The sequence below is a fragment of the Lepidothrix coronata genome, unplaced genomic scaffold (assembly GCF_001604755.1).
Source record: "Lepidothrix coronata isolate B3197 unplaced genomic scaffold, Lepidothrix_coronata-1.0 Scaffold112, whole genome shotgun sequence".
Lineage (NCBI taxonomy): Eukaryota > Metazoa > Chordata > Aves > Passeriformes > Pipridae > Lepidothrix > Lepidothrix coronata.
Genome location: NW_016690292.1, coordinates 1,604,228 through 1,619,549, shown reverse-complemented (window position 1 = coordinate 1,619,549; position 15,322 = coordinate 1,604,228). Strand labels below are relative to the sequence as shown.

Genomic DNA, 15,322 nt, shown 5'->3' with positions numbered 1-15,322 from the left:
CATGGGAGCCAGGGTGAGGGGGCAGAGTTTCAGGTTTCCATGTCATGGTGTGCTCTGGGTGCAGGACGCACGGGAAGAAGTGTGGCCAGGTGTGCACACCCACTGCTGCTGGGCTCTGCACCACACTGACCCTGCTGCCCTTTTGGGAGCTGCTGGCAGGACACCACTCAGGGAAAACTACAGGCCAGCAGTGCTGCCGGCTGGGTACCTCGCTGGGCATCACTGCAAACCTCTGCTCTACCCCATGCAGATGCAGCATGTGACAAGCCCCTGCAAGAACCTTCTCACAGCAACCCTGGCTGTACATCTGCCAAGGAAATGCCCAGGACAAGTCTGCCTAGAAAGAGCCAGCACCGACAGAGCTGGGAACTTCCATCTCTTTCAGAGAAGCGTTGCCTGCAAAGCACCACTTTGGTGCCAGTAGCACCGTGATGGGCACGGGTTGTAACGCTCAGCTGCCTGGGTGTGACAGAGCAGCACAGTGAGCAGCTTACTCGTGTCAGAGAGGTGCCCCACTCCTCAAAGCTGGTGAGCAGCCTGTAGCAGTAACACCTTCCTGAAGGTCTGTATCCAGACACAGTCACATCAAACCTACCTGGGAACAGAACTTCATGTCTTCAGTCACCTCCTCGATTTTCTTGACGACTGTAACATCACTCAGGTTGTAAAGTTGCCTGACCCAACCCATCATCTGCTCACCTGATGATGACAGCAGTATGGAGGCCAGGTTAGATGAGGAAGGGTTAACCTCCCAGTGCCCGCCTTGGGATTCCTGAAGGTCCTATTATCCCGAACTATTTTTCATAATTACTGCCACACACGAAGACTACATCAAGAGTGAATCTTCACTTTGATAATTTGTGCTGTGAAATCTCACTTTGGGATCTACTTTTATCTCACACCAAACACCTGCAGGTCGTAAAAGGCAAAAAGGAAAAGAAAATGCCTCAAATCCCGGACAGGTTTTCAAGTGTCAGAGAACACTAAATTAATGCTAAACTCTAACCGACACAGTAAAGAGCCCCCCACCCTGTTCTTAAATTAGCTAAACAAAAGGACTGAGACTTTAACATATAATTAAGGCACAAGGAGATAAAGCTGTAGCTGTTAAATAAGGGGATGTGGACTTTTCAGAAGTTAAGATGTATCCCGAAAACAGAGAGGGAGAAGGCTTTGTATTTAAGCAAAAGCACTGTGAGTCAAAGTCCCTGCAGACCTCTCTTGGCTTTGCCAGCCTTATGTTAAAATGCAAAGCCAGGTAATTACACTCCACTCTGCTTCTGTTTCTACACACCCAAAATGGAGCCTCGCTCCCTTGCAGCACACAGAGACAAGAACTTTCTTTAATTAACCTTTGTAAAGCCTCTGAGATCCTTGGATGAAAAAGGCTTCGTTCCTTGGGAACATGTTTGCGCACATACACAAGGCAAAACCTCCAGCAGAAAGCTGGAGCTGAACTGCAGCGCGTTTCTTCTCTCTGCAGCTTGTCACAGGCCTTGAAACTCATCCTTACCCATAGTTTCCATTCCAGTCTGGTCCTTTAGAGGAAGGATTTTGTTTATGAAACCCAGGGAATGTCTGGATTATAATCTCTCTCCTGTCAAATTAACTAGGAAATGGTAGTTCTCCTCAGGGGTCACCAGTGCCCACGAAGCACACATTTTACATTTATCACTTCAGTTAATGAAATACCAGCCCCGCCGGTTGCTGTGAGCACCTCTGGATGTCAAACTGCCAGGGGCAGATAAATGCCCTGTTCAATCCTACTACATTCTAATACAAAGCTTTTAGGTAGGAACTTGTGTCCAATTTATAAACATTAAAGAACAGCTCGTGTTTCAATTCCATCCAGGTGCTTTACAATCCTGGCACAAGCCCTGACCACAACACCGTGCGTTTCACTTTAGCACGCACGACTCATCTCACAGACATCGGTACAGTCATCCACGGATCATCCAAGTGTGGGGAGGGCCTCTGGTCTGGGATCAGGAACAGCAGACTGACAAGCTGAAGAATCATCAAAATAAGGCAGGGAGTACCCGCTGCTTACACCCCACACCCCCTCCATCCTCCCCCAGCCCTCACATATTCGCTCTTGGGCGGGATTTCAAAGTATCAGATCAAACTCAGCCCTGATGGAAATAGGTGCCAAACTCTCTACTGCATTACAGAGGGGAAGAGGCACAGATGAAACACTTCTGTGCTGTGGGGCAGCATCATGAGAGAGAGACAGGAGGAGGAGGAGGAGGCTGGCGAAGCCGCCAGGGTGCAGAGAGCAGCCCGCGTTGCCGCTGTTCCCGCTGTCCGCCTGCTGCGTTGATGAGATGCACAAGCAGCATCCCCGAGAAGTTTCTCCCAGGCTCGGGATGGTGGTGCAGGACTGCAGGGACGTGGTTTACACCACAGGGAGGGCGGCTAAGTCATTCTTTGGAGTGGGCACAGTCTGTGTGGTCCCCGCTCTCCCTTCTGCTGGAAAAGTACAGTGCGTTGGCCGGGCGCGCAGGAACCGATATAACCCGGCACCAACCCGCGCGCATCCCAATGAGGGGGGAGGGGCTGACGGACACACCGCTCTGTAAATACTTCTTTATTAAGACATAAATATAAAGCTGAACAGGAAAGGAGCAATGACAGGGTAAGCCGTGCCAGTACTGATCTGTACGGATGATCTTACGATGCTTGAACATCTGGTTCTGCTGCTGGCTTCCATAAAATCATCTTTAAAACCTACTTGGGTTATATCTCCATCAGCTGTTCGGTGCCCACAATGACTTCATTAACATGTTTGGCTGAAAAGAGAGAGGGAGGAAAAGAAGAGGAATTGAGTTTTGCAGCAGAGCTTCAGACCTTGCATTTTTCAAATCTGCAACTTTAAAACAAATGAGAAAAGCAGATTCTGGGGAACTCAAGCACAGATTCGCTGGACTCCAGCTTCTCTCTGACAGTATCCCACACACATGGCGAAAGCCTAAACAACTGACTAAACATTAGGAGGTTTCTCTAATGAGAGTTTTCACATGTATGTGTCACTAATAAACAAGAGAGGCCCTACAGAAGTCACAGCTGCTACTGACAGGTGTACACCTAGGCTAAGGCAAGGAACCAACACCCAACATGGAGATCTGACATAAAATTAACAATAAGTAACCCCCCCTGGCTCTAAAGAGCACTGTGTGCTCTCAAACTGCTTAGAGGTTGGGGAGCAGAGGGGCTGCTCAGCACTGGGGGGCCATCACCGAGGCAGTGTGAGATCCTCTCAGCAATCCCAGCTCAGCCCTGTCAGCTCAAAAAAAAAAAATTTTTTTTTTTTTTAATTTAAATCTCCCTTTTGGATGGAGCCTGTCCAAAAGTATCTGTGTGAAGCAAGTTCTCTGTGCACAGTTATCATTTGTGAAGGTACTGGTGAACAGCCCTCCTCAGACTCCTTTTATTGGAGGGGCAATTTCTGCAGGGTCAATCCTTTGCCTGTTCCTAGGAGCTCTGCAGAGCCCCAGTGGGCACATTAACGTGCCAGTCCCTGCCCCAGCACTGTTAATGCACTGTACTGAAAGAGCCTTCCCTTTAAAATGCAAAAGCAGCTTGTCAGGGAAGGACTGCAAATAAGGGATATAAAGCCAAAATAATAAAAACACGCAACTGAAAGCCCAGTGCCTAAAAAACCCAAGCCTGTGGCCTCAGAGCATGACACAAAGCTGGTGTGCTCAAAGTGGGTGTCCTCAGTGTACTGTGTGGGAGGAGTGAATCTAAATTGCTCTCTGGGAGCTGGACACCTATTCAGGTGGAGCTCAGGTGGTGTGACCCATGCCCCTAGGCTCTTCATCTTACTTCCTGCACACGAGGAAAAACAATTGGCTCTGGAGCCTGGGATAAAGGGTCAAGGCCTGTGAGGTGCTGGGATACACCAATGGAGGCTGTGGTGTCTCCCACACCTTACACAGCAGTTGGGGTAGATAGCCAAGGATGGAAATAATGACTTGTGGTTTATTTACCCATCTAAAACTCCTCCCCTCAGGGAAGTGGATTTTGCAAGACTGCTGCAAAACAACAAACATGCCACCTTTGGCTAAATGAAGAAATTACTGGCAATCCCCAAAGTGGCCAGGCCAACATGATGCTTCTCTTGGTTTAAAATTCAAGACATAACCTTTGCACCATGCAAACGGTTGCTCTAAAGGTTTGATCAAATTCTGCTCTATAAACTTCAAGGAGTTTTGGACTGTGGCAAGACAATTTCCCACTATACCCTCAACCCCACAGTCGTATGGATCATATGCAGTCTCCTCAGCCTGAGAGACAGAGTGGGTGAGCTACACAACTGCCCTTTCAGAGATCCTTTGTGAAGGCAAAAATAAGGAGAGCGAGGAGCTGCTTCTCACCTTCAGCATCTGATCGAGACGTTTAGCTCTGGGGTATTTAGTGACAACTGATAATTAATCCTGGAGACTCATGCTGACATCTTGGAGCTCAATCTCCAGCACTTTGGGCAGGACGAGCAGAGGTGGATGCAGCGCTCAGGAAAATGAGGGGCTGACTGTACAAGTGCCAGGTGCAAGCATGATGTAGGTAGCACCACACAACCTCTCCAGCACAGCTCTGCCAATAGCCCCAAGTCCAGCCTTCAGCGCCTCTCTTCTCCCGTCCCGGACCCCACACAGCTTTGCCAAGGTACCTCGAATCCAACCTGCAGCACTTCTTGCTATAACATTCCTCATCCCCAACAGCTTTCCCAATATATCTCAAACAGGCCCTGTAGCAACTCCTGTGACTCCATTCCTGAACCTCCTCCAAGCAGACTACCTATCATGTTGATTTCTATGATGTGAATAAGACCCTGGCTACCATCCAGTGAGAGTAATTACGTTATGCCTCTGCAGATTAAACATGCCTTCATCTAGGCTTATAAAGAGCCATGTCAATTTATGGTTCTATATATAGGTTATCTGTAGCAATACTTTTTAATAAGGAACTTCTTGCTTCACTGCAGACAGCATCCTCCATGGTCCTAAATATGCAGAGCTGGGATGGGTCCTGTCACATACCTTGCTGCAGAGGTGGTACCGACTATTTGCATTTTGCACTGACATGCTTGTAGCTGCCTTATGGTATCTTGTATTTTACACCTGATGAGTTCAAAATGCTTTTCAAGAGTGGGCGAGTAAGAGCATTCCTGTTTTACAGATGGGGAAACCGAAGCAGCAGTGAGTTTAGGGAGCTTAAGCAGCCAAAGCCACATGGGCAATCAGAGCACGCATTCCCCTCATCTCCCATCCCTCTGCCTGTTTCATCTCCTCCTTGATCCGTGTGGCCCAGATTCCCCAAAGCAGGCACACATGGCCTGCCCGGTATGTCACTGCTACCTCAGACTCACATGAAATTACCAAACTCATTTCTTATTGTACAGGCTTAAAGGAAACACATGAATCTGCCTGTCTAAAATCCGCGAGAAAGTTTTTAAGCGATAAGGGGAATGGCTTTGCTAGAAACAAAGCCCTATTCCGCACCCTGAGGGGATGCGATAGGCAGATAAGGATTCACCCTGCTTCCCTCTTTCCTTCCCAAAGCCCTCCTTGTGGAGAGAACGGAATTCAGACTCCAGTGTGTGTGTGCCAGAGAACTGAGCTGTGGATAGCGTTTCATTATCAGACGTGGCTGCCAGTTGCCAGTGGCTCTGGCTGGTACCAGCAAGCTCAGTTCCTGCAGAAACTCTGCCTGAAACTCTGGGGGAGGAGGGAGAAGTACCTCACATGCTTCGCTGTTCAGCTCCCTTTCTCCTTCCCTAGCTCCCCATTAGGGATTTCTTACCAGGCTGCCTTTTATCTGACACTGGCAGGGTTACAGATGCATTCAGCCCACAGAGAAAGAAGAAGGATTAGAGAAAGGACTTTCAGAAAGCCTTAAGAGTTGGACTCTGCAACCTTAAATCATGTTCAACTAGATCTTCTCAGATTGGGAGCATCTGGTGCTAAGCAAATCCAGAGCTGATCAACACATTCAACCTTCCTGATTAGCACTTTGCTTTAACTTGCTGACGCAGCCCAGCCTGAAGTCAGCCTGGGTGCTTGAACCGAGTGTCCACGGAGATTTTACTGAGTGTAAATCAAAAACCTGTCACTCGTTATATATGCGTTCCTGCTTGGGAAGACATTTGTTTACACATACTGTACACTAGCCCCTTAAAAACATACGCACAAGGCGAGCTAGAGAGCAGAGCAGCTTTTGGTGCTTGGCTAAAAACAAATTGTAATGCAAATAAACAGAGGGGCGGAAATGACTGCACAGCCCAGCACTAACCCCACCAGCAGGCCGGGGGCCGGGGACCCAGCGCTCCCCAGCCTTCCTGGCAGGTTCCTGCCAAGCCGCTCACAGAAAGGGGATGCCGGAGCATTCCTTTAAAAGCCATGTGAAAGCATCTCCTTGTTGTTTGCTCAATTAGCCCCAGACAGATTGCTGCTGCTGCTGCTGGTGGCAACGCTGGGTTGTAAAGGAGGAGGGGAAGGAGGGGAAAGGGAGGGAAAAAAAAAAAAAAGAGAGGAAAAAAAAAGGGTTAGGGCCTAGGCCCAGGACCACCACGAAGTTTCAGCCCTCAGGGGCTCCAGAAAACGTTCAGTTTACTCACTCAATTACATACACTGTTTTATAAACCCTTTAAAATAAAATAGAAAACAGTCCCTGGCACGGAATTACTGCTCTATTATACAGCAGTGATGAAAGCCACTGCTGTGTATTTGCTCTCTTTAAAGCAAGAGATAGTTTAACTTAAAAAACTAGGCGGGGGGGAGGGGTGGCTGCAGAAACGCATGCACGAAAACACGCTGTGGGTGGTTCCCACCACATTCACCCAGGACAGAAAGGATCAGAGAGTGGGAGAGAAGAGCAACTTGTCTCTGCAGTGATGGTTGGCCCTGGAAAAGCAGCCAGGTTAGGGGGGGGAGAGGAACTAAAGGGGCTTAAGGGGATGGGAAGCAGCTGAAGCTTGACTTTGGGAGGCTGGAGGGTGTTTTAAATTACATGTACAGATAAAGAAGGGAAGCAGGTGATGGGGGCTGATTTGTTTGTGTTTACAGAGCACTGGGACTTTCCAGTTAAGGCCTGCTCTCTTCCCAGCCAGGTTTTACTTACGTGATCACTGGAGACCAGGGTGACCACACTGTGGCCCCAAAGGCCAGGAGTGTCTCACAATTTCTCCCAAGCCCCGGGCCAGCCCTGCTTCGATGCCATCAGCCCAGCCTGTGGGTCTCCAGCAGTGATGCTGCCCATGAGCTGAGTGCTCCAGCTGCTCCCAGGGTGGGATGTGCAGCTCACTCCAGGGGCACTGGGAATGGGGCTGGTGGTAGCTTCAGGCAGATCGGCTTTGGCCCACAGCTGGGGAACCTCCAGCCCACAGAACAGGCTGGCAGTAGAGATCTCCCTCCTGCCTTATACCCATCCCCAACAACCACCAGTGCTCAGTGCTGGTGCTCACCTGGTTCAGGTGAGGTTAAACCAGTATTAAACCCTTTGTTCTCACACCCTTCTGGGGGATAGATGTGACTTGAGAGTGTAAAGTAAAGGTAACACTGAATTCAGTGTCGGATGACAGATGAATTTACTGTGGCTTGGAGCAGATGGATGGTGGGAGTGAAGGAACTGGAAAGAGAGGTATATGGAAAAGTGATCAGTCAGGGTCTTAGAAGAAAGTTTAGTAAAGGAAAAAGAAGACCAAGAGCTGGGGATATGCCTAAGATAGAAAGCTCCTTGGGGTGGCGGATGTACTTGAAGTCCTAGTATTGGGGCAGAACTCCAGCAAAGAGTTTAAGAAAGGGATGGATTATACTGATCAGTGTGCTCCCCTGGGATATCACCACCTCAAGCAAATGCAAGCAGGGATCTCAGAAACAACAGTCTGAAGACTGTCCACGCTTCCTGCTAAGATGGCAGAGGTGCCATATTTGTCTGCTGCACTGGACACCAGCAGAGGTCCCTTTCCTTTCTCAGCATCCATTGGGGTGTTCTTCCTGGCTCTTTCATGTGGCTGAGCTCTAGCAGAGCACAAGTGGTTATTTTCTCTGCGTGGAGCATGTAAAAATATTTCCACAAGGTTATGAACTGCTGCCTTATGGGTAGACTTCACAATCAGCATGCTGCGAATGTGGCAGCTCGTTTAACCCACTCACTTGGGAAGCCTGAACTTCTCTGGCCGGGAATGACAGTACGCACAAGTGGGACAGTCCCCAGCGGCAGAGGGGAGGACAAAGCATTGCTGGATGGATATTCTAGGGAAGTTTCATGCCACTGCTAAGGCCAGAACTCATAAACCATTTTTATACAACTTGGAAAAGAGGCTTATTAGGATTAGTTAGAAATGTAGTCACTGCATAGTCGCTGAAACAAAAATGTCAACTATTTAAGAGATGCCTATTTTAACTGCCAACAATATCTTTGCCATGGACACTCAGTAGTTAAACTACTTTATGGAGAAATCTTGTGGATCTCTCAGCTTTGCTATAAATTCACACCATTCCTACATCACCTCCAGCTCATTTTGCACCCCCGTGCACAATATACATGTGTGCACTGTTTAGTCTGTGTCTGTTCTTCATGAGCTTTCATAACTCCCATCTGCACTGCAGCATGCTTTCTGATCCCGACCCTGTGTCGTGCTAAGTGTTTTCAGTTCCTGAAGACTGCACCAGGAGGTACTCAGCATCTTGCAAGAGCAGATGCTCTTGATGCAAGATGATACTTGAATGCAGCAAGAGCATCAGAAAGTCTCTCAGTCCCTTCCTGTCCCTATCCTGCTAAATCTTGGCTCGGGTGAAACCTCCTCACAAGCAGTCACCCATTCACATGTGGAGGTTTCATGAACTGTACCTGCCTTCAGAGGATGACATTAGAGAAAAATGTGCTCTTTGGCCCTCATTAAAATAAAACAATCTTACTCTGTTTCATTGAGAAGTCCTAGGACTCCAAGCTTGGAACAGGACTTGGAAAGTGATCGGAAACAGGAGCCAGTCCTCACTGGATATGTGCCTTTTTCTCTTCTTGTGAGAAACCACACAGTTTTGGCTACGCGATAAGCCTTTGGAAAAAAAGATCTCAGTTTGCACGTGTTCTCAGGAGGGCAGCTAAAAGCTCCAGAGACTGTCTGCAATGAGCACACTTGACTACAGAAGTGCAGGAGGAAGGCAGGGCTTCCTTCATGCTGTATGGACCAGTGCAGCACTCTGCACAGAACCACTTCCCTCCTGTGCCCGGTACAAGCCTGCCCGGGCACGACCGCAGTACGGAAAGGGATGCAGTCCAGCTGAGGAGTGCCAGATGGAAAATGGAGCTGCTAGGCAAGGGGACTGGAAATAGCAGCTGTGGTCATACCAGAGGAGGAGTCAGGTGGGTGTCTGGGGATAAAGGAGTAGGAGAGAAAAACAGAAGTCTCCATGGGAGAAAGATGAGCGGAAAAACCAAAGAGAAGGCTAGGAATGGGATGAGCCTGGTCCTGGGACAAAGCTGTAGTGGAGAGCTGTGAAGCAGGAGTCGGGATCGGGTAGGACATGGGTGATGTAGTTGGGGCCCCATGGCTGATGCTGGGGGCAGGAGCAGTAAATCCTACAGTAACAACAGCCTTCGCCTGCCAGCACCGGGAGTGGATCTGAGGGCTGCTGGTGCCCATGGACATTTGTGAAACCTCCTGGCAAAGAGTTTCTCTTGTTCCATTGCAGATCCATCTCCCCTTAAAGAAGACGACCCACTACTATCAGTTCCCATCAGCTGAAGCAGCAGAAAGCTGCACAATGAGTACAAGTTTCTGACACTGCTAATGGTCCATGCAAGGGTCAACATCATCATGTGAAATAAAACTGTTTTTTTTTTCAATGGACTAAACCTTCCCTCCCAACATTTACAAAGAAAATGCTAAAGCTAAAATAAGAGAGGTAAAACAGGAGGAAAACCCAACCATGTTCATACTGAGGAGGTGAAAATGAGGCTGTTAACAGTTGTGAAGCATTAAGATGACAAATCCTGCAGAAAAGCCATAGAAAGGAGGGATTGTGTCTCTTGCATAGGGTACAGTAATGAAGGTTTCAGACAGAAACTGAAAAAAGGAAAATGAGGAATATGGAGACCCCTTCATATTCAGCAACATTCAGCAAGCACCACTCATTCTGGCTGTTGACTATGTTGGGGCACCAAGGAAAATGAAAATATATGGTGGAGTAAAAAACAGGAACAAATTTTAGTGTGCAGCGTAAAGGAGGCAATGCTGCTACCCCAAGCTAGGATTACATCAGCGTCCTGAATGCTGGTATTTTTTCCCTTTCTGAATGTATGCTTTGTGGCAACAACAAGACTGTAATGCACTTCCTGGGTGTGCAGTGATTCAAGTTGGCCCTAAACAATACTTGGCTCCGTAACTCCCAATGCAAATAACCCCCCCCTGCCCCAACAACAACGGAGACGAAGCCGAGGGATAAGGTGGTGAGTTTTGTATCAATTTTGCTAGTTCCGTCCTTTGTGTGTGTGTTTACTGTCTCTGCTCCTGGTGTTGCTTTCAAGAAAAGTTAGGCCACTTTACTATATATGCTCCTTCCTGGCTAACCTGTACCAGATGTACAATGTACTCTCTGCTGAATCAGCCTGAAGACTCCTTTGGGAGCTGTACTTACTGACTCTAGGGCTTATCTGACTCCATGACTGGCCCATCCCCAGCACTCCCTCTCCCTAGTCCTACTTCAATGAGTGCATGCTGCTTTTGAGCTCCTCTTTAAAAATAGGTTTATCAAAAAGGCTGCAGCATGATCCTAATAACTGCCTTCGAAACAGTGATTGAATGCTCTGAGCAATTACGGTCCTTCGGAATGCTGTCTGCCATTTCCCATCCCTTCAATAATTACTGCCTTTTTCTAAGGTACCAACATGTTTTTCAAAGTGCTGCCCGGTGAGGTAGCTTTCACAAGGCCCATCTGTTAATTCTCTGTTAGCAAATTCCTAAAATTAAAGTATCAAAGAGGAAGGAAAAGTGGACGCTTCCTAGGCATGGTAATAAAAGCAGTAGGAAGAAAATAGTGTGGCTCTCAGGAAGCAGGGCTTGCAAATCCAGAAGTTAAATAAACTGCCATACCTTGACTTTAACAGAGACACTTAAAAACACCATCTCTGGCCAGCGCTGTGACAGGGCTGAAGTCAACGCAGGACTGGGACATCACTGCTGACAGTTACCTGCTCCCTCCTGTGCCTCCAACTTTATTTTTAGTTTGAAAGTACTAGGCTGCATCTCATCTACCCCAGTAACCAGTGTTGAAGTGTTCTCTCTGTTTTGGTGTCCAGAGATTTGCCAAGCCCGTTATTAAGTGATGAGGTCTCCCACCATGTCCCTAGGGAGATTATCCCACAGCCTACCAGACCACATCATTAGGAAAATGCTCTAGATGGCCAACCTAAATTGTGTTTAATTCAATCCCATTACTCCCAGCTGTACCATTTGGACCACCCTAAATACGCCCATATTACTCTGTAGAAGGAGAAGGATGAGAGCTGGTTTGAGTTACGTTTGCCTATCATTTGTGGTAGCTGTTCTCCTGCCATCCTCCTTGCATGGGACTGGAATTCACTTTGTGAGAGGTCAGTGCACCACTGGCTCAAAGAGCTCTTGTACCCCGAGCTGCCTGGGCAGTGTGGCCAGGACTCATATGGTAGAGCAGGGAGCATACAGCCAGTTCTGCAGCAAAGCCAACTGTGGGATCTGCCTGGGGCTGTGTAGGATGATTCAGGGATATTTCTACCTTTGATGAATCCTGGCTGATGCTTTGGAATAAGGGACTGCTGTATTTTTATTTTTTTAATGTTTCTGGGAAGGTGTGTGCAGTTTTGCTGCACAGACTGGGGTCAGCAGCCAGCTGCTACTGCTTACATCTGCTGAAGGGTGATCAGCTTGCAAGAAAAGGTGGCTCCTACCCAAGAGAACTAGGTTTTTTCCTAACCTGGCCATGGAGGCTCGAGTTTGAAGAAGGAAAAGTTACCAAACAGAACAACACAGCCAAAGTTTTGATGAAAGGGGCAATATGGAAACAGACTTAGAGGGCCACACCAAAAGCTTGGCACAGGATACAGGAACTCTTGGGCAGGGGAAAGGAAGTCATGGCATGCTTTCACAGCAAAAAAGAGAAGACCCAGTTTACTACGGGACCAGCTGAGGTCAGAAGAGACATGCTGGGCTGGAAAGACTCCACAGTTCAGGAAATAAGTCATGAACTTCACAGACAGATCCCAGACCACCGAGGCAAACCTGACCCCCAGCCCAAAGAAATTCTAGAATGCTTAGGAAACTGAGGCAGGGAAATGAACTGAGGCTTTATTATTTTTTCTTGCTCAGCATAATGGTGTATTTATAATTGACTGAATATGTCTTTGCTAACGTCAATCATACGTTTCTGAACAGTTTAACTTGAAGGCCCCAGACTCATTAAGAAGTGGGGAGGTGAGCAATAGACTCTACAAGAACAGGTAAATGAACCATGGGTTACAGCTCCGTTACTCTCCCTGCAAATACATCTACAGACCCTGAAAAATATTCAGATAAGGATGACAAGGACAAACAAGAAGAAAGGACAGTTTCCATACTACAATCAACCAGACTAGGATCTGCACCCTGGAAGAGACTTCTGAAGCAGATGTGAGCAAGGTCAAAGGGTCATATTCCTGTTTGGTATGATCTACTAAAGAAATCAAACATACTCCTATTTCCTAAAATATTAGCTAAGTCTGCACCCTGCGTCCTCACAGTTCCCACTGCAGGTTAACAACCAAATGTGACCCGATTCACCTCTCCTGACGATTCATGCAGATATGTAGATGTGGCACTTAAGGTGGCACTTAAGGACACGGTTTAGGGGTGGACTTGGCAGTGTTAAGTTTGTGGGTGGACCTGAGGATCTTAAAGGACTCTTCCAACCTAAATGATTCTATGGTTCTGTGCTCAGGGGAGGACACAAATGGAGCATCATGAACAGTGCAAATCTTCAGTGACAGGGGGGCAATGAACCCCACAGGGGACACTGATTCAGACTGACGTGATGGGTAAAGCTTATGAGTAGACACAGAGCCACACAGGGCCCAAGACCACAGTGCACAGAACACTGTGTGTGTTACCTCCAGTATCTGAGACTTGCAACTGCAAGATCAATACTTTGTTTTCATGAGCCCTTTTTACTTTTAGTTTCAATTTAAAGGAGAATTTGTCATATGCAAAGCTGACAATAGGTTACGCTATACTACGTTAAGTGCAAACCCTGCTCTGTATCACCAATTGGGAATCCACCCACGAAGACAAAGCAAGGAAATAAATCTTGATCTGACTAAATAACTTCACATGGAGCCTGCAAAGGAACTCACTTTTGTCCTCAGTCCACACACGAGAGCAGGGATCTGCCAAACCCTAACCATAAATATTCATTAAAAAGCCTCTGCTTGGGATGCAGTCACTGAGACAGCCATTTCCTGCCCATTATCTCTTAGGGCAGGAAATCAACAGTTCCACTCAGGCGGTTACCACCGAGCCCTCACCACCAACACTTCCACTGGATGGCTGAACTTTGCCTAAATGAGGGCCACGTAGTTGTATCCCTTCTGAAGCCCCAAAATAGCACTTCATAGCAGTAAAGATCTGGATACAGCTGCCCTTGTCTTTAGTATGGAGAACAGCAGCTCCTAGTTCGATGCTCCACCTTGAGCTTTTGCTTGGAGCAAGGTGAATGGGAACATACTGGCACCGTGGGCTGACAGCATGCACAGAGAAGGATGTCTGTGTGATCAGTAATTTGACTGCTTTGCTCCTGTCACTGACAAAGATTACTAGTCAAAATAATGGCTCCTTCTGCTGAGGACAACCTCAAGCTGATCCAATTGTGGTCTCTGGGAAAAGACTGTCTCAGCACCCAATCTTGTTCTTTATAACAAGAACAACAGAGCTTTGCTGCCAACTTCAGAGGATCAAGTCTCTGAACTATTCTCATGCCAAGAAGCTGTACTTTCCATGAAAAACAAATCCTGATATTATAGGACACTCCACTGCAGAACTGTCACTGTTTATTGGCACTTCATGAAGAGGCAGGAGTAAAATCTCACAGAAAAAGTTCTGAAAATGATTACATATGCACAGTAAATACAGCTTCTGCACTTACCTTTGGTTTCCAGCCTCTGATCGCTTCCAATCAAACAGTCCTTGATGTCAGCACCCTTCTCTATAACGGCATTGTGACAAATAACACTGCCCTGAAGACAGCACCTACAACATAAACACAAACCAAGAAAGTAATTCAAATGACAAGTACAAAATGAAGGTATCCACTGAAATATCTAATGGCTCTGTGACACGATCCTGTGAGTAGGTTCAGTTCTGCTCCTTTCTCAAAAACTCCATTCTTCTGCTGATCCTCACGCTCAGTTGCTGGGAAAACTTAAATGCCAGGTGTCAGAATGGGTTTGCAAAAAAGAGTTTACCGTTTTACCTCCTGTTAGAACAGCTTTCCTCTACATTTCCTCAACCGAATAAATACTTAACTGAATAAATAAAGACTTGGGACCTGGATCAAGTCCTGTATTTTCCACAGACAGTCTGGGTAACTGCGGGGGTGGCTCCTCTGCTCAGTTTCCCAGTTAAAAAGAGGAGCAGCAGCCCAGTCCTTCCCTGCAAATTTTGCTGAGAAGTTTTAAGTGTTCCAGCTTGCCAGATACTAAGAAAGGGTGAAGAGAAGTGGCAGATCAATACTTCAGCTGGTTGGCTTTGTTCATATTACATTCAAGTACTCAAACATGATTACTCTGCAGTACTAAACCAATGAAACCCACACTAGACCTGCTCTACCTGCCCTGGATATCTTCACACTCATGTTGCCTTTGACACCACAAAGTCTAAAATGCTACACAAGATGGAACCGTAGCAAAAGTCACCTTATTCCAAAATGTATTTTAATCTGGAATAAGCAGCTTTCAGATCTGCCCATCTGATTATTGTCCAGATAGGAAAGGAGTTCTGAGTCCCAAGTGCTGGCTTTGTAACTGCTCTGCTGAGAGATGCCTGAGTGAGTTCTGCATTGCTCTGAGTCCCTCCATCCAGTAAAATGGAACTTGTAAATCTTTACTAGTATCTGTGGTGTGTCCTGAAACGCTGTTCACTCAGCATCATAAGTAGTGTTAAATGGCATTAAATGTCATTTCTTTCAGAGCCACAGAGAAGAAAATAGCTATGATGCAAATGATTTCTTTCCTTGTCTTCACATGTGCAAAGATAGGTAGAAGTCATTGAAAGACTGGAAACACATATAAGAAGTGTCTAAAAATCCTAACTCTA

General features: G+C 47.1%; 1 protein-coding gene across 1 annotated transcript in view; it reads right to left on the bottom strand.

Moving 5' to 3' along the window:
• Nucleotides 1–2,572: 2,572 nt before the first annotated feature.
• The window catches only part of EIF2B3 (eukaryotic translation initiation factor 2B subunit gamma), a 97,397-nt gene continuing 84,647 nt past the window's right edge, over nucleotides 2,573–15,322 (bottom strand). The window contains exons 10-11 of the mRNA XM_017824776.1: nucleotides 14,154–14,257; nucleotides 2,573–2,789 (exon numbers count right to left, since the gene is read on the bottom strand). Of these exons, the coding sequence (XP_017680265.1) occupies nucleotides 2,737–2,789; nucleotides 14,154–14,257 (157 nt within the window). The 3' untranslated portion in view covers nucleotides 2,573–2,736. The remainder of the gene's footprint in view (nucleotides 2,790–14,153; nucleotides 14,258–15,322) is intronic.